This window comes from Amphiprion ocellaris, chromosome 2 (assembly GCF_022539595.1).
Source record: "Amphiprion ocellaris isolate individual 3 ecotype Okinawa chromosome 2, ASM2253959v1, whole genome shotgun sequence".
Taxonomy (NCBI): Eukaryota; Metazoa; Chordata; class Actinopteri; family Pomacentridae; genus Amphiprion; species Amphiprion ocellaris.
The window spans coordinates 32,812,068-32,831,150 of NC_072767.1; the positions used below are offsets into that span (position 1 = coordinate 32,812,068).

The following is a 19,083-nucleotide window of genomic DNA, read 5'->3' on the forward strand; positions in this document are numbered from 1 at the left end:
CACATCTTTTCTGTCAACAACAAAAGCAGGAAAAAAAACTGACTGGAAACTCGACAAGAAACAGTTACTTCCAGCCGAATCAAGTGCCGTCATTCAACTTGTATTTCCAAATGCAGACTTGTAATACATCACTTCCTGTTGTTCCTGAATTTCTATCTATTTACACAGAAACACAGAAATGTGAGCGTGTGCGGAAACTCACCTTTTACGGTACTTACATTTCCAGAAAAATAGGCGTCTTAAACATTTTATAGAGACTGAAGGAATCCTGTGATCAGTCTGAGTGCTGAAGTTACTCAACCTCGGCTACATGAGCCACCTCCACCTCCATGGTCTGTACCTCCTCGGGGGCCTCCTCCAGTTTGCCCCCAGTGAGCGCCTGCTGGGCCAAGACATAGTTCACCACCTGCATGATGCCCTGATCCGAAAGCGTCGCCACCGAGCCGTCGCTCACCGCCTGGACGGCCTGAACCGCCTCCACCGTCTCCTCGGTGATCAGCACTGTCTCGATCTCCTCTGACGGTGGCTGCTGGGCCGGTCGGAGCTCTGGAGGCAGGTCGGAGGCCAGGATGCTGACGGCGTGCTCCACCTGAGTGCCCTGGTTGTGGAACTGCAGCGTGTCCTTCTCCAGCATGATCTTTCCGGGCAGGCTGTCCACGTGGTACTTGGCCATGTGCTTGCGAAGCGTTCGAGCGTCGATGTGAGCTTCCTGACACATCGGACAGACGTACGGACGCTCGCCGGTGTGAGTACGAACGTGGCGCTTCAGAGAGCGAGCGTCGGCCCAGGCGACGCCACAAGTCAGACATTCAAAGGGCTTCACTCCTGAAGACAGAGCAGGTGAGAATCAGATAGGGTTAAAAAATTGATTTCAAAATGAGATTTTCAGAAAAGCAATTAGCAAATCACACAGAATGCAATTTGGAATATACTTAATAGAGCATGTCAGAGGTTAACCCTAGACTAGACTAGACCTCATAATATGTCAGTTTTTTTAAGAGAGCAACTGTTGTGCTGTTTCCACTGAGTCCACAGAGAGTAAAAATGTGACGGGAGCAAAGCATACCCATAAACTGCTCCATTTTCAGAGGTTTAAACTGTCAAATTAATGGTTTTACAATTTGTGTGACAGTAAAACTTTTGATGGTTTAAATCTATTACTCAATGAATATTAAACTTAAGCTTGAGTGTGGAAAATTAGATCGCAAATCAAATCACAATATTGCTCCCAGCTGCCCATTTCCACCAGTCTACTCTGCATCGCCCTCACTATACTTGATACCCTCATCTACACACTGGTTGAATTTTACTACCAGCTATATATGTAGTATATTTAATGCCAGAGCCGTACACCATGTCAGTAAACTATGAATCAATTTCAACATTAGCTTGTACTTTGTATGTATCATCTAGCTTATCATACATGTATCCAATTGTGTGTTATGTGTTTCCTTGTCCCCCACCCTCATCCTCTCCACCTCTTCTGTCCCTCTCAACCCCCCTGGCCAGCAGTCAGATGGGTCCCTCCTACATAAAGAGCCGGGTTCTGCTCAAGGTTTCTTCCCTGTTAAAAGGGCGTTTTTCTTGCCACTGTTGCCTTAGGGGCTGCTCTGGGGGTTCAGGCATATGGGTTCTGTAGAGCAGCGATTCTCAAATGGGGGTACTTGAAGGTATGCCAATGGGTACATGAGATTTAAAAAAAAAATATTTAAAAACTAGCAACAATACAAAAATCCTTTATAAAATATATTTATTCAATATTTCAACAAAATATGAATGAAAGTTCACAAACTGAATTTCATATCAAGTAGGCCATTCCATTTTATTACCATAAACCCAGTTTATGGAAGAGTTTAGACAGAAGAGTTTATTTTTTAAAATAATTCTGTTTAACCACAGTTCAAAAGCAATGTCTGATTTTCATTGGTTAATTTTAATAGAATTTTTTTCTTACTTTTGTCAGATTCAAATTATTTCCGTGACCACTGTGGGTTTTTCTTTCATTAACCGAGGGGTACCAACAATTTCCACGTGTGTAAGAGGACACTTTACGTTGACGATGTGTAGAAATCTTTATTTACAATTGAATCAATTATTTATTTTTCAACAAGTTTTTAGTAATTTTTTTCCAAATAGTTAAAGAAAGACCATTACAAATTAGCAATTTTTTGCGTTGTTATAAAATTTAATATATCAGAAACTGATGACGTAGTGCTGTATTTTATGTCTTTGTCTCTTTTTGTTAGCCAAAAATGCTTTGCCTTGGTTGGGGGGTACTTGAATGAAAAAATAGTTTACAGGGGGTACGTCCCTGCAAAAAGGTTGAGAATCACTGCTGTAGAGTGTCTTGAGACAATTTGACCTGTAATTGGCGCTATACAAATAAAATTTGATTGAACTGAATTGAAAATTGGATTTAAAAAAAACAAAAAAACAAAACACGATTAGAAGACTCCTTATGAAGCATCAAGACAGCTGCCTCCCGCTGAGCTCACCCTGGTGGTTGTTGATGTGGCGTCTGTACTCTCTCAGCTGAGTGAACTTCCTGCCACACTGCTCGCACTCTCTCTCCAGGTTCTGCTTCACTCGGCCTTTCTTCCCGTGTGTCGCCTTCTTCACGTGTCTCCTGAACAAAGCCTTCTCAAAGAACTCCTTACCGCATACGTTACACCTGAGGGAGCAAATAAAAACAAATATTAGATAATTAGCAGCAGTCGAAACATGTCAGCAAGGTAAAAAAAAAATCCTTAAAAACACTAATCTGATGTAAAAAGACGACAAAATCAACACAAGAAAAGCACTTAGAGAGCCCAGTACTCCGCCAAGGCTGCTCAGTCGTATCATTTCCAACAGGTAAGTCTTGGTAAGTCCTAGTAGGATCATAATCATGTGACCGTCAGCAGGCAGCTGTTCACTTGTCATAGTTACAGTGATGCTGTGCTGCTATCTCACAATGATACAGAAATCTTTAACAAATCCATGGATCCAGACTATAAGCCACATCACTGCCAAAATCTAATCACTTGATCCTTGTGTCTTGTATCTGTTATTTCATTGTTGAGTAATGTTGCACACAGACAGACTAACAGACAGAAGGACAAACATACACCGATCATCACATAACATTGCTACATTCCTTGGCAGAGTAGCAAGAAATCCAAACACAAGTATTAACCACCACACACAATCTAATACCCCAGCAGTAAAGAGAGGTGTGATCTTTAGCAAATGTTTTTCTAAAGGTTCCAAATTTTCACGATGAATAGATAAATAGTAGGTCCTAAAACTCACAACTCGCTCCCAAAGTCTGAACCCAAAGGAATCATTAAGAAAGTTTAATTTTGATTCTGTTCAACATTTGTTTTTGCTTGCACTAGCTCTTAAACCATGAACTGCTACTGTATCTACAGCAATCTGTCAGCTAGAGTGTGACATTATTGCCATTTACAAGTTCTACATGGAAAATGTTACTTAAAGTCAAAGCATGCGAGTATAATCAGGAAGATGTATTAAAAGTAAACGTAGTCAATGCAGAAAAATGTCTCCTGTGACAAAAAATTGCTATTGCATTAAACTAACTTCCACTGCCTCAGCTGTCAGCAGCTCTTAGCCTCTGAACTGAGTCAAAAATAAAGCCTGCTTTGGTCTCTGAGCCTGTTTGATCATTAGTGAGCATGATACCTGCTAGCAGACTTCCGTTTAGATCCTGTGGCTTCAGCTGTGTTTGTGATAAAGATACAATTTGTTACTGGGTCAATATATAATTGAGGGACTTTTGAAGTCCATGGGATATATCTTGCATGCATTTTTATTAAAAGTAAAAAATAAAAAAAAAAAGTTTTTTCTTTATGTTCATTATGATCATGTCTTTACAAATTCCATAATTATTTATTATGGATTATCAATTATTAGTAAAAAAAAATGACTGGCTATCACTAAAATGTCAACTAAATAACCGTCCAAATTCAATAACAACCGCCTTGTAATTAGCTACACAATAATAAAATGAGCTTATCAAAAATTGTTTTGATTGTGTTCTTTTTATCAAGTTGAGATAATCAGGACAGATATTTCTTTTTTGGCAATATATCAAATTTTATATGGAAAATAACAAATTGTATCTGTGTCTGAGAAATCACTTTCAACTAAGTTATCCATTACAAAAACACCTCTCTAGGAAGTGTGTTGATTCCAGATCACATGACCTGCTCCACATGATGTCATTTCCTCCTGAAAAAAAGACTGAAAAGACTCCAAGGCTTTCTCAGTTATTTAATATAAAGTAGTGTGTGAGTCAAGTCTGGATTTATCGCATGTCAACAGGTTTACTACAATATCTTTAGAAACAAGTTTCAATTTCAATTTTACTCAATTGTATATATAATATGTAGAAGAATCTTTCTGTAAAAATGACGTGGTGTTTGGTTAGAGGCGGCCGTGTTGATTTTAGACCTGAAAACAGCAAAAATATCAACTGTGTTACAAAAAGTCCTGCAATTACATACTGACCCTACTGGCATTAACAACCACCTTTAACGGTTCCATTTAATCCTGTATGTTGTTCTCTCACAGGAACGACGGTTGTATGAGTGTAGATGGTGAGAAACGGACTATCATGTGTCCAGAACACTTGGCCACATCTGTTTTATTATAGGAGATGTGGGCGTGGCCTGTCTGACAGATTCTGACATCTGTCAGACCGGCCACCTGATAAAAAAAGGACACATCGGCACACGTCGGATGACGCTCTGAAGAAGACTGCAGTTGCAGTTGAAACATGTCAGCTAAGGTAAAACCATCTTTTCTTTGATTTGTCGGTATAAAAAAATTACCTTATCCTATGATAGTTAACGACAAAATGAACATCATCCAAATATTACGAGGAAGACTGGAAAAAGACTGTCGTAATATTCCGCCATTTGGAAAAGCTGGAAAAGAAGAGAGCACGCCACAGAAACCATCTCACATTCAATCTCCGATGCAGAGACGAGGACATAACACCGAAAGCCTCAACATCAGGAGCCCCATCCCAACAAAAAATGCAGAAAACATAATAAACAAAGCAAAGAAGGCTCTCATCAGAGAGAGGATAAGGACTATGGTAAATAAACTGGAAAAAATCAACACACTTATACAGGATTATTCAAACGAACTCAAAGAACGCCTCACCTCGGAGCCAGACACACAAAGAAATAAGTTCACATTTAAAACGCACACACGAAGAAGAATTCATTACAACAACAAAAATCGCCACATCCAAAAACTGAGCAAACTAAGAGAAAGAAAAAACAGAAACAAACACACACACACACACACACACACACACACACACACACACACACACACACACACACACACACGCACACACACACACACACACACACACACACAATTCAATAACAAATGGGTACGAAACTTATCACAACGCACCCTCACAGAACCTGAACAAACAGTTTTGACAAGAGGTCTCAATTTCGCCATCACACCCACCACAATACCACACAAAGATTTCATATTAGCAACAGAATTAGCATGCCAGAAATTACAGGATCAGGGACACAAATCGGAACTCCGAAACGCAATAGCAGGCATTTTGAAATCGGCAAAACTTCCGCACAGTAACATCACCAAGCAAGAAACAAAAGCAATAAAATCACTCAAACAGGACAACAGCATCACCATCCTACCGGCTGATAAAGGACGAACCACAGTCATCATGGACACGGACACATACAAACAACAGCTAACCAACATGCTACAGGACAGAAACACATACAAAATACTCAAAAAAGACCCCACAGAACAAAAGAAAAGGACATTAAAAACTCTGCTCAAGCCACTATTAGAAACCAATAAAATAACACAGGAAGCTTACAACCACCTCATACCCACAGCTAACGTTACCCCCTGGATATATGGGACACCAAAAATACATAAAAAAGACACACCACTGCGCCCTATTGTAGACAGCATCGGATCAGTCACCTACAACCTCTCAAAAGCTTTAGTAAAAATCATCAAACCCCTCCTCGGTACATCAAAACATCACTGCAAGAACTCAAAACAACTGGCACAAGAACTCAACAATATTACAGTACAAAAAGAAGACATATTCATTTCACAAGATGTAGTTTCATTATTCACAAAAACCCCCGTTGACGTCACATTACATATCGTACAAGAGCGACTTAAGAAGGACAGGACACTGAAAAAACGCACAAACCTTACAGTAAATGACATCATCACACTACTCCGGTTCGTTGCCACATCCACCTATTTTCAGTTCAACGGAATTATTTACAGTCAAAAACAAGGTTTTGCAATGGGAGATCCACTATCTGCAATAATGAGCAACTTTTCATGGAGGACCTAGAAACAGGACCTAGAAACAAAAGCCATCCACACATCACCCACACACTGCAGACCCACACTCTGGAAACGATATGTTGATGACATCCTGGAAATAATAAAATCTGGACACACACAAGAACTTACTGATCATCTGAATAACATGGACGACACAGGAAATATACAATTCACGCACGAAGAAGAAATAAACCGGACCATTTCATTTTTGGACTTAAACATACACCACAGAGAAGACGGCAGCATTAAGATCACAGTTTACAGGAAACCCACACATACAGACCAGTACCTCCTCTGGACATCAGAACATCCCACAGTTTACAAACTATCAGTAGTTAGAACACTTTGTAAACGGACCAGCATCATAACAGACGATAAAGACAGACAGGAGGAGGAAAAACACATCAAGAACGCACTCATACTCTGCCAATACCCGAGATGGGCCATCAACAAAGGAAAACAACAAGCTAAAAAACAAAACAAAAAAAACAAAAGGAAACACAAACAAAACGCACACAACAACCGGACAATAAAAACAAAGACATAGTCACCATCCCTTATATCCGTGGGATAACAGAACCCAAACAGTGCATAATGAAAAAACACATCATCAACACAGCAGTAAAACCACATACAAAACTCCGGCAGCTATTAGTCCATCCCAAAGACAAAATAGAACCGAACAAGAAATGCAACATCATTTATGAAATTCCGTGCAAATCTTGCGAGAAAACATACATTTGAGAAACAGGCAGAACATTCAACACAAGACGAAAAGAACACCAGACAGAATGTGAAAAGGAAACAACTGGACGACTCACAAGAACACAAAAAGAAAAAGCCGAACAAGAAAACAAAAAATCAGCCATCACAGATCACTGCAAAAGAAATAATCACATCATGGACTGGGACAGGACAGATTCTGACAGATCTGTCAGACCGGTCACATGATAAAAAGGACACGTCAGCACACGTCAGATGACGCTCTGAAGAAGACTGCAGTTGCAGTTGAAACATGTCAGCTAAGGTAAAACCATCTTTTCTTTGATTTGTCGGTATAAAAAAAAAAAAAAAAAAAAAAAACCTTATCCTATGTTTCCTTCCAAGTTAACTCATCATGAAGAAATGCACATTCTGTACATTTCCCATTTACAGCATATCTAGGATCTATTGTGTTCCATATTTTTTTTATTCTTATTGCAATACAGAGGCATTCAAAGCCATTTATGATGCTGTACATGGTATCATTAATAGTATATCAATAGACGAGTCTGATGCATTAACGTAAAAGCAGGATTCTTCTGTTTTCTGTTGTTCGTGTACTTTACTTACTTGAAAGGCTCGGCGACGCTGTGAGACTTGACGTGAGAGTACCAGTCCTTCTTCCAGCTGTAGCACTTCCCACACACCTGACACTGGAAAGGCTTCAGACCCATGTGTTTGTTCATGTGCTGCTGGAGATCTTTTGCTTCGTAAAACCTCTTGTCACAGCTGCAGGAGGAGACGAGGCGACGTGAGTCAAACTACATTTAAATCTGACCACAGTTCAGACTCTAATGTGACGATGAGTTACTCACTGAGCACAAGCGAACGGCCGGACATCAGGCTTGGGTTGGTGCTTCTTCAGGTGTTTGCTCAGAGCTGAGGCTCGGTGGAAAGTGGCTCCACACGTGTTGCAAAGATACTTCGATTCACCTGAGAGAAAACAGCAGCTACATTACCATGTGTATATTTAAGAAGTACAGAGTCAGTTCGCATAAATTACCAACAGAATAACAAGAAGACACACATCTTATGACCGGAAATTAAAAGACAAAGAAACTCTTAACTCTTTTCCTGTCATTGATTGCAATAAGCCTCCTTTTTTCTTCCTTTTTTTTTTTAACTAAACATTAATTTGTTGGAGATCCTCGTCCAGTTCCAGACGGTGTGAAATATTTACATGAACATTCTGACACATTTACTGATTCACTTTACTGTGAGCTGCTCATTGTGTTCATGCATACATGTAAGACACAACATGACATAACGAGTCTTATTTAATCCCACAGTGGGGACATTTGCATTGTTACAGCAGCAAAAGGGATAGTGCAAACTTTTAAGAAATATCGGTACAAAATCAAAATAAACCAAAAAATATACATAAGTCTTTCCATATAAATCAATGTTGCATGAATTCCTGAAGCTTACATATTGACTGTATTTGGGTCAAGAGGTAAACTATTGATGTTTATCTTTGCTCTCTCCTGTATGTGATGTTATTTACTTAAGTTGTTTATTGGAACAAACAGAAACACAGTTGTAGCAGATAACTGAGGAGGTTCTCAGGAATAAACTGACACAATTTGCACAGTATTTAACACAAGCTAATGTTTAGCACATGTTCTATTTATTGTTTTTATTGTGTGTGTGTGCTATAAATAAAGTAAATAAAGTACCTTTGAATTTATTCACTGCAGTTGCAGGTTATTCTTCACATGAAACCTGTAAGTCTAGTTTCCTTGAGAATGTAGTTTTGGCCGTAGGTGGGCTACATATCTTGGGATATGTAAATAACTTTTGTATATATTTTAGAGCTGGGACTTTAATGCGTTAATTTCGATTAATCAATTACTCAAAAAATAACATGTTAAAAAGAATAACGCATTGAATCGCACCTTTCTCAGTTCCCTAATGTCTGGCACATTGGTGACACTGATGCACACTACAGCCCAGTAGGTGGCGGTAATGAACCTAAAGTCTGTTACACAGGACACAAAGTTTGAAAATGTTGAAAATAATCGCTATAATTGCACTTTGAGTTTGCAGTAATCTGTGAATGTAGTAGACAGATGAAAAATGCAGATAAATATAAATAAAATAAACATTTTTGTCATTTAAGTTCATGTATATGTCTGTTAATCGATTCAGTCATCAACCAAAATTTTTTTGTATTGAAAAACTTTACTTTGACAACGCAATTAATCGCGATTAATTAATTACAAAGCCTGTAATTAAGTAGATTCATTTTTTAAATCGCATCCTTCCATTAATATATTTGTGAATCTTACATTCTGTATGTTACTCAAAATTGGCATTTGGTGTAATGTTTTATTTTTTTGCTTACCTATAGCATGTGAAATGTTTATTAATGGCAGAGTTTCAGCTACTTGCTATTTAACATGTCTTCTGTTTTTATAACAAACATTTGCCTGATCAAGGTTTAGCACCAAAACTTCACATGTATGTTTGCAAGTTATACAATGTGTGTGGTCGTCTGTCTGAAACTTTTGAAAGACAGAAAGTTATAAAACACCCTAAGTGTAAGAAGGAGCATTTCCGCAGGTCGTTTATCCCAACATCAGTCAGACTTTACAGTGCCGCCATATAACTGGTCTACCTCTGTTACTGCTGCACTTTCTCCCTCACATATGCATACCACTTATGTGCAATAACTGTTTCAACCTCATGTAAATAGTCTTCTTCGGGTCTTTGTCCACTTGTTTTTGCCACCACCCTCCTGGTGGATAAATATCTGGTACTCCCCACCAGGCTTTCAGAACTGAAGAAGCCTCTTGGATGAGAGGTGAAACGTTTTCGACTCACACGAGGTTAGTCCAGTTGCCATAACTTATGCTTGCTTGAGACTTATCATGACCTGGATGACTGAGAACATCCACAGACTTAAAAAAAATTGTGTTTCTATTTATTCTGTACTGCCTTTATACTATTTTTTCTCCTCGGAGCTGCTGTAACGGTGAACTTTCCCCACTGTGGGCTCAGTAAAGTTTATCTTATCTTTAAAAGAAAACGTCAGGATCCACTGATATCTAAAACATTTAGGTGTTAGGAGTGACACGAGCTGTTTTCACATCTTTCTGTTTTCTGAAGCAGATGGAGTCCACCGACATAATTCATGTGAAAGGAACTGATTGACTGGTGAAGACGTACAGTTTTGGTTAAGTGATCCAGAAAAGTCTGGCAGATGTTTCTGTCATCTGTGGAGGTTTGGAGGTGACAAGTTCTGACTTCCTGCTTCAACTATGATACAGTTCAGTTTTGATGCTTTGAAAAGTGATAATAAAAAAATAAATAAATCAGCATCTCCTTTCCAGAAACTGTTACGCTTGCTGAACTTAAAACATATCAAACTGTAACAACTAACAGTTATTTTCATTGTCAAGTAAACTTGATGATTTTATAAATCAATCAATAACTCCTTTGGTCATAAAATATCTACAAAATGTAAAAAATGCCAATCAGTGTTTCCCAAAGTCTGAGATAGCAAATGTCTTGTTATGTCCATAACCCAAATATATTCAGTTTACTGTCACAAAGGAGGAAAGAAACCACAAAATATTCAAATTCAAGAAGCTGGAATCTGAGAATTTAGAATTTTTCTTAAGAAAAAAAAATGATCAAACTGATTCAATGATCATTCAAATAGTTGAAAACTAATCAATTATTTGTCGCAGCTTGAATGGAAACTGAGCTACATACGAGTCATCCACATCAGCCAGTCAGAAACAGTCATTTTCAGTGAACCGTCTGAAATAACCCTTCAAAGGAACTGACCTGTGTGGAGGCTGGTGTGCTCCTCCATGCTCCTCTTGCTCACAAACGTCTTCGTACAGAACTCACACTGAAACTGCTTGGTGACGTCGTGCAGCACTCGGTGCATCTTCAGGCTGTGTTTGTGGGCGAACGTCTTGCCGCAGACCTTGCAGGAGTGAGGCCGAACGCCGGTGTGGTTCAGCATGTGGATCCTCAGCGAGTACAGCTTCGGTAACGTCTTCCCGCAGATGTCGCACACAAATTCTCTTCTGGTGAGCGTCGACGCCGTCTCCTCCGCATCGCTGTCAGCTTTGCCATCTGGGTTGGGTTCTGCCACGGGTTTGGAGATGGGCGCTCGCTGGCTGCTCTGCTGCTTGTGTCGGGCCAGATGGGCTCGGAGCGAGGCGGCGTACTGGAACTCTTTACTGCACAGCTACATGGACAGAATCATCAGAGTGAGAGCCTGAAAACAGCAGTAATAACTACAACAATTCTTTAACATTTCTGGATGCGTCAATGCAGCTTTTGCCAGTTAGTATGTCCTGCTAGAATTATACATTAGGTAATAGTTATATAAGCACGCTATTTTGAAAAGCCAGCATGTTTCACAAACCTGGTACTGACACCTTTTAACATCTTTTACTTTTAAAATGTGGTTCAGTATAAATCAGTGGCTCGCAGTGAGAAGAGCAGGACGAGCAGAGAGGCAGACTAAGGATTAGACCCTCAAAAAAACAGTCACAGCTCAGAAACTAAACGCTGAATCAATAAACTTATTTTACCATGTGCAGCATAATCTTTTTTTCAACCATGCTGATGTATTTTCATGTACTTACTGTGCATTATCTAGATTTGGTGGCAGGTTTGAGAGACTCACCGTTTCTGATTTTCATCGACAGTTAAGAGCTCAGACATAACGGGAGTCAATGAGAGTGTTGGTCTGAGGTAAATCATGAAAAAGAAGTAATTCCTACAGTAATGAGAGTTGCACTGCGTGAAAGAGGACAAAAATTTCTACATGAATTGGTCACTTGCAGTAGAAAATGTGAGAAGAGGAAACTGCACCTTTCTCAAAAAATTTATTTAGTGAAAATGTAGTCTCTAGGTGAAAAAAGAATTCTGGATTTAAAAGTCATAAAACTTAAACTGCAACTACATAAAAACCACAGAAAAAGGAATAACATTTAAAGCCCTGTGACCGTTTAACCCTGTAAGACCCAAAAAATCAGCAACATAAAACTAAAAAAAAATTGTATAAATATATATAAAAAAAAAAAAAAAAAAAATATATATATATATATATATATATATATATATATAGAGAGAGAGAGAGAGAGAGAGAGAGAAATAATAATAAATGTGTGTGTGATATATGAGAAGAGCTGAAGAGCTGATAGAAAACATTAATAATAATATAATAATAAAATAAAAAAATAAAACTAATGTATTTTGCAACAGTGGGTTTTATAGGGTTAAACATTGAATGAAGTTTCTACAGTAAAATACGCAAGAGCTTCAGGGTTACAAAGATGGCTGTGTTTTGGCAATTGTCTGGCTGACTTCATTTCAATAAGGATTTTTGACAAGTTTTTTTGTAAATTTCATAACCATATAACAAATCGCAAAGGACATAGCACACCGTTCCCGAGCCGTAAGTTTTGATATATAATTTGTATGGGTTTTCTCAAAGCTGTGGGGCGAGTTAGGTGCCCAACGACTAGGAATGAGCCCACGCAATAACAATAATCATGCTTCAGTGCTTTTGCAGTGGTGAACTTAAACATCACACCGACAGGAACACTTACGCTGCATTTGTATCCACGAGCTTTCTCATGTTTTAACGTGTGCATGATGAGGGAGTAGCGTCTCTGGAAGGACATGCCGCACTCAGAGCAGGTGTGTTCTCCCTCCACGGCGCTCTCTGCTGGGGTTCGTTCCGGCTTGGCTCCGGTCTCTGGATCTGCCGCCTTCGTCGCTGCCTCCTCTGTGCTGTCCTCTGCTGTCGTCAACGCCTCCATAGTGCTGACCTCTGGCTCTGACACAGATTCAGACACTGACTGTCCCTCCACATGAGTCTGCACTGGCTGCTTTGGTGGTCTTCCTCTCTTCCCGGGCCGTGGAGTCATCTAGGCCAAACAAATGCACATGCACAACTTTTAACAAATCACCACAACATGTGATTGAAAACAGTCCCTTTCTAGTCATTGATTTAACCCCTAAAAACTCTTTTGGATCATGTGAAGCTTATTGTGAAGAGTCATGGTTTGACAGTAATCTGAGTTTTGAGCAGTATGCTTTAAAGCCTGTACAATCATATTTTTTATCATCTTAAAAATCATTCAAAACACTTTTTTTTTTTAAATTTTCAAGGACGGAGACCATTTTGCACAATTTTATCTCATCACCCCTCGTTTACTGCAACAGCCTTTTTACCTGATGGGAATAAAAATCGATCAATCATCTGTACAGAACTCAGCTGCCAGGTTTTTACTAGAACACAGCGTCTCTTCACACTGTCTCCTGATATGTTTCAGGACAGATTTTAAGATTTTAGGGATTACTATTGATGCCCTTCACTTTCAAATCTTAGAGAAGTTTTTCTGTCTGATGCACCTGAAAACTAACGTAGACAGAGGGTCTGTAGTTGAGGCCTTGAGGCTCTGAAACTATCTGTATCTTGCTGCTTTTATCAGATGGGCTTGCCTGATTTCACTTGAGGTTCCTTTCCACCAGTCTTTTATTTCTTTTTATTCACTGATTGGTGAAGCACTTTGTAATTAGTTTTTTTTTTTTTTTTTTTTTTACTGCTCTATATATTAGGATTAGTATAGTAAATATATGCAAATATTTAACATTTTTTTTCTTGCCTTAAAATGGAGCACAACACACCAGCTCATCTGAGACTCTGTTAAAACACTGATGAACTGCTCTGTACTCAACAGTCAACTGCTGTAATATTGACAGTCAGACATGTTTGAAACACAAACCGTTTCTCAAGAAGACAAACGGTATGGAAAGCTCCACCCTGCAGGATGACAGGACTAGTTCTTGTGTTTGTTACATATGAAACCTTAGAGGTCTGAATGTGTGTTTCTGCATTCATTATTTGAACTACAATTATGTACCTTGGCAGGTGTGGCTGCCCGCGGTGGAGTTGAACCTTTCTTGGCCTCTTCTTCATCCTCCAGCCCCATATGCAGACGAGCATAGCCGCCCTCACCAATAGAGCGTTGCCGGAGTCGCCTTTTGGTTGGGTCATCTGACATCAGCTCCTGCTTGTCTGCGTGGCTTTCATCCACAGATGGATCCTCCTCCTCCAGCGGCAGGAACTTCTCCACCTCCACGTCCTTCTTCACTTTGGCTGGACGCCCTCGTTTGCGGGCTGGTGGTGCAGGCACTGGTTCAACTCTCTGGGGCTCTGTAGTTTCCGTCTGAGGCGAAGTCGCTGCAGATGCCAGCTTGGCGACCTCAGAGGGACTCATTTTGTCTGGATCTACATTTATAACAATAGCTCCTGCTTCAGCAGCCTGCGGCTGCTCCATCGCCAAGCAGGCCGACACCACGGCGAGCGACTCGCTGGCTCCGGCTTGTCCACTGTGGGTGACCACAGTCATCGTCTCCCCCTCCAGTCCTTCTGCATTTCCTGAGATAAGAGTGACGGTCTCTCCTGGTTGTGTCGGACCGCTCTGAGCGATCAGGGCTACAGTGTCACTCTGTCCGGCCTCCTCAACGTGAACTTGGGCTCCTTCCACAGCCTGAGTGACGACTGTCATCTGCTGCTGGATGTAGGCTTCTTTTGGAGCTGCAACAAAAGCCAAAGACTCGCCTGATACAGCGACACCACTGTGTGTGACCATCGCCCTGCCGTCGCTCTGTATGGTCACCATGTAGGCGTCAGACTCGGCCTTCGACTCCGGAGAAGTCAGCTGGCTCGACACCACAGTGTGCACATCTCCTCTTTGATACACCGTCAGCTTCTGTTGCTCCACCTGCTTGTGCACCGACTCACAGATCTGCAGCACCTCCGTCATCAGCAAGTGCCGGGCGAGGTTGGCAATGTCCGCCATTATGCAGAAATTAAATGTAAGCATTGAAGTGTACGCAAAATCCAGCAGTGGCAAGAAACTGGCTTTGGTGAAACCTGCAGAAAGAAGAAGAAGAAAGGTTAGAACACAAACAACGATGCAAAACATTCAGTACAGAAACGAAGATACAAAAATCTCACCAGAGAGGTCAACCACAGCCTCATGTGTGGACGCAGCCCCCTTCTCAAAGAAGAGCTCGTTGAAGTACTCGCTGCAGGCTGCCAGCACAGCTTTGTGTGCGCGATACTCCTCTCCTTCGATCAGCAACGTGATGTCACAGAACTGATTACTGAGACGCTGCTGGTTGAGTTTGTCCAACATCGTCTGGCTGTGTTTGGGCAGGAACTGATTCACTTCACCTTTACTGTCAACCTGGAAAGAGCGCAAAACAAACAAACAACAAAAACACATTAAAAAAAGTCTCTTAATTAAATTTATCTCACTAATTGATAAGGTGTCTGTTACTTACAAAGACCAGTTCATGTTTGGCCATTCCCTTTGCCATTTTAGATCTCTGCTGGTAGAAAGAATCACCAAAAAATAAACTCTCATCTCCCTCATCTTCCTCATCTTCCTCGTACTCTTCATCAATCATGTTGGTGGTCGTCTTGCGTTTCCCCGGCCGGGCATACGATCGAGCCCCGGATCCATCATCAGCGCTCCGCCTGCTCTGACAGTAAACACATTTTCTGATGTGGTCTTTGACATTTTTCAGGATACCTGGAGGAGTCCAAACAAAAAGGACATGTCAATGACTGAGGATAATAACACCAACAGAAAGGAACACAGAGAGCTATTTCAATACCTTATACATGCATTTAAATTAACAATATTAGGGCTTCAGACTGCAACCAATTAGGTGAAGTCTGCGTCCATTTCTAGAAACAGTACTACTAAATTATATAACTGGGAATATGACTTGCAAATGCCATGCTTGTTTTTTTTTTCAAACCACCGTAGCCTTTATCACGTGCAACACCAGCTTGGATTGTGTTTGTGAGATAAAGAGTCGCAATCCTGTGCAGGATGTCAGCAGGCAGCACCAGCGCTTCCTGTGTGAGTCAACCTGGAGCCCTGACACTGGTACAACAAGTAATCACAGAGCTGCAACCAACAATTATTTCGTTTGGTAATTGTTTTGGTAGCAGTCTGCAAATGCTGTCCATCAAGATTCCCCAACACAACAAATTCATACATTGTGTTTCAATATGTACATATCATGTGCATATCTCTCTTGAGTATTGTTGTGTGCAAGTGTACTGAGAAATGCTAGACCCTTTATATGCTTAAACGTACTTGGCCAGTAAAGATTCAGCTTAATTTAACTGAGGTATTTGCTGTTATTATATTTTCTATAATAAATTATTATAAAGTATGAAAATATTGACAATTAAAGTAGTTTTTTCTTTAACATATCATTATCCTCCTACCCTACTTTTTTGTATTTACTATCAACATTTACATCAACCTTCTTTGTGTATATTTTTTTTCTTTAAAAAGTAATGCACTCACATTCAATTCAATCACACAATCAGTAAATCTAATTATTTAGAAACTTCCCGTCCATCTCCTGTTCATCTCACTATTCAAAGCAATGCAATTAGCTAATCGCAACAGCTGCAGTTTAGGACATAATTCAGCCCATCTGAACAGCTCAAGAACCGGAGAGGAAGGTCCAGTGGCTTAAGCTTAGCGTTACCACAACCTGGAAGACTAAGAAGCCACACAGACATTTTTATTATTTATTTATTTAACTTAATTGCAGAATGTGCAATACTTACATGCTGCACCTGAGACGTGAATAATCTACCTATTTAAATGTCAGTGATTGCTTTACTGTATATTCTTTTTTTGTTTGTTGTGTATTTAACTTAACACAGCAACGCCTTGTGTGATACTTGTATTATACCACTATGCCATTTTAAACTGTAATAAACAAATGTTGGAAGCAACTTACATGTTCTTATACATACACTGGAAAAAAGAATTGCTCATATTGTGACGGTATCTTATGAAGTAAGATAAGACAAAATTATATTAAATATTGATAGAATATACAACTCAAAAAATTGTAACAAAAGACTAAATGCAGCACCCAGTAGAAAAGCAATATCAGTAAAATACATTATTGAAAATGAAAACAACTGAGCTAAAGTTTGACTACAATTGAAAAGTAATAAGTAATACTGTACTGCAAAGCTACTTAATCCTTTAACGTTCTGCTCAACCATTTCGTAGAGCACATTTTCACTCACTGTATCTTACTGAAAAATATGTTTTACTTAATTCCACCTGTTTCAGCCATCTCTACCACTCAGTTGAGGTACATTATACTAAAAAAAGTCCAGTAGATGTCACTGTGTTTTGAAATAGCATGCAGAGCAAATTAGTCTGCTCGAGCAAAATCACTCCTCACGAGGCCTGTTTGCTGTGATTTTCAAAGGTAAAGTAATACTTTTGACATATTATAGTGCCTAAGGAGTTGCTCAACACAACTGTGTCATTTGAAATGTTAAAAAAAAAAAAAAAAAAAAGATTTAAAAGGGTCAAATGATTTTTCTCAACCGCTTGGTAGAGGTCAATATTTTAAAAACCGCTGGGTTTTCATTAAAAAAAAAACAAAAAAACATTGATTGTTGTTTTTAGTGCCCCAAAGAGATAAGAAATATAAAGAAATAATTTTTTCATTGACTTTTTCTTGGTGAGGATGTTAAAGGGTTAAGTAGTAAAGAAATATTACACTTGATAATCTAAAACTTCCCATCTAACTGAAATATTGCACAAAGTAAAAATATTAAAATACTACGAAACTGATATTGCACAAACTATTGAGAAAGTACTTCTGTTTAATATATTAGCCTGTGAAATAAGCTATAAATTACATCATAAATTGCGATATCTGTCAGAAAACAAACCGAATTCTATGCTTTCTTCAAATAGTTTAGCCCTAAACTGAAGGAATTAGGGATAAAACTGCCCAGACAGCAAACACTTGACTGCCCACTAGATGGAAGCAGAGAGTCGGTGTGTGTCCGGCGGTGACAGTGGCGTATTTTTAAATGTGCTGCAGCTTAAAAGAGGCTGTTTTAACCACCTCCCAGTCACTGCTAGTTAACCTGGTCAGCCTGCTAACTAACTAACCTCTCCACCAGTACTTCTGGGAGATGACTTCCCAGGTGAGCTGCTGGTTCAGGTGCTCCCCTCCGACCATAATGTGCGCCTCGCTGATAAGTTCGTTCCTCCGGCCGGCCTGCAGCACCACCTCCAGCTCCGTGAACTCATTCTGGTCCTTCAGCCGGCGCTGGTAAAACAACGTCCCGTTCCGCACAACGTAGCAGGTCGCCGCTTTGCGTATTTTCCTCTTGGTGTTACCGGACGTCCCCGGCGCGTACGGCTCCCGCTCGTCGGTCAGATAGCGAATGATGGCCAAGTAGCTCTCCTCACACGACATGTCTCAGCCCAGTCGCGCTTCTCACGCCGAGTTACGGGTTTATTTCGAAGAGGAGAGCCCTCCTCCGCTCCCACAAGACGGGTATTGATTTTATGCGGCGCTCACACGGTAAATAACGTGAAACAGAGACGCCACAACAATATTTCAAATTGTTTGTTTGGGTGGAACTGCAGTTCTCTGCCGTCTGGGGAGACCCGAGCAGACAAAATGGCTGCTGCACAACCGGACGTTGCGTACGCTGACGTAATGATCGTCATCCGCCACACGGGGGCGCCACGTGCAAAGTTAAAAGCCCAAAAACTGTACAGTGTAAAAAACACGCAGATAATGTGCAGTTTGTGGTTATAACCTTGTAAACTGAGTGTTTTTTTAAGTTTGTGGTTGTAATTCCAAAAACTGTATAAAAAAATAAATATATACACTTCTTAGGTATAATCCCCTAAACGGTATAAAACATAAAAAATACAGAGGCTACATATAAAATCAAAATATTTTATAGTCTATGATTATTACCCCCACATACTGTATATAAAATAAAATAATATGTAAATAGTTGGCAGTTATAATTACAATCTGTATAGAAAATGAAACTATTACACACAATCTGCAGTTTTTACTCCACACCCTGTATATAAAATGAAAACAGTA

General features: G+C 39.8%; 1 protein-coding gene across 1 annotated transcript; it reads right to left on the bottom strand.

Annotated features, from left to right (window-relative positions):
* Positions 1-84: 84 nt before the first annotated feature.
* zbtb11 (zinc finger and BTB domain containing 11) lies at positions 85-18,640 on the bottom strand. Its single transcript, XM_023291433.3, has 10 exons — positions 18,126-18,640; positions 15,454-15,704; positions 15,125-15,356; positions 14,025-15,040; positions 12,705-13,025; positions 10,921-11,332; positions 7,944-8,061; positions 7,699-7,857; positions 2,496-2,671; positions 85-825 (listed from the first exon to the last, which is right to left on the bottom strand). The coding sequence occupies exons 1-10, from the start codon at positions 18,433-18,435 to the stop codon at positions 293-295; spliced, it is 3,528 nt and encodes a 1,175-aa protein (XP_023147201.2). The 5' UTR covers positions 18,436-18,640; the 3' UTR covers positions 85-292.
* Positions 18,641-19,083: the final 443 nt, after the last annotated feature.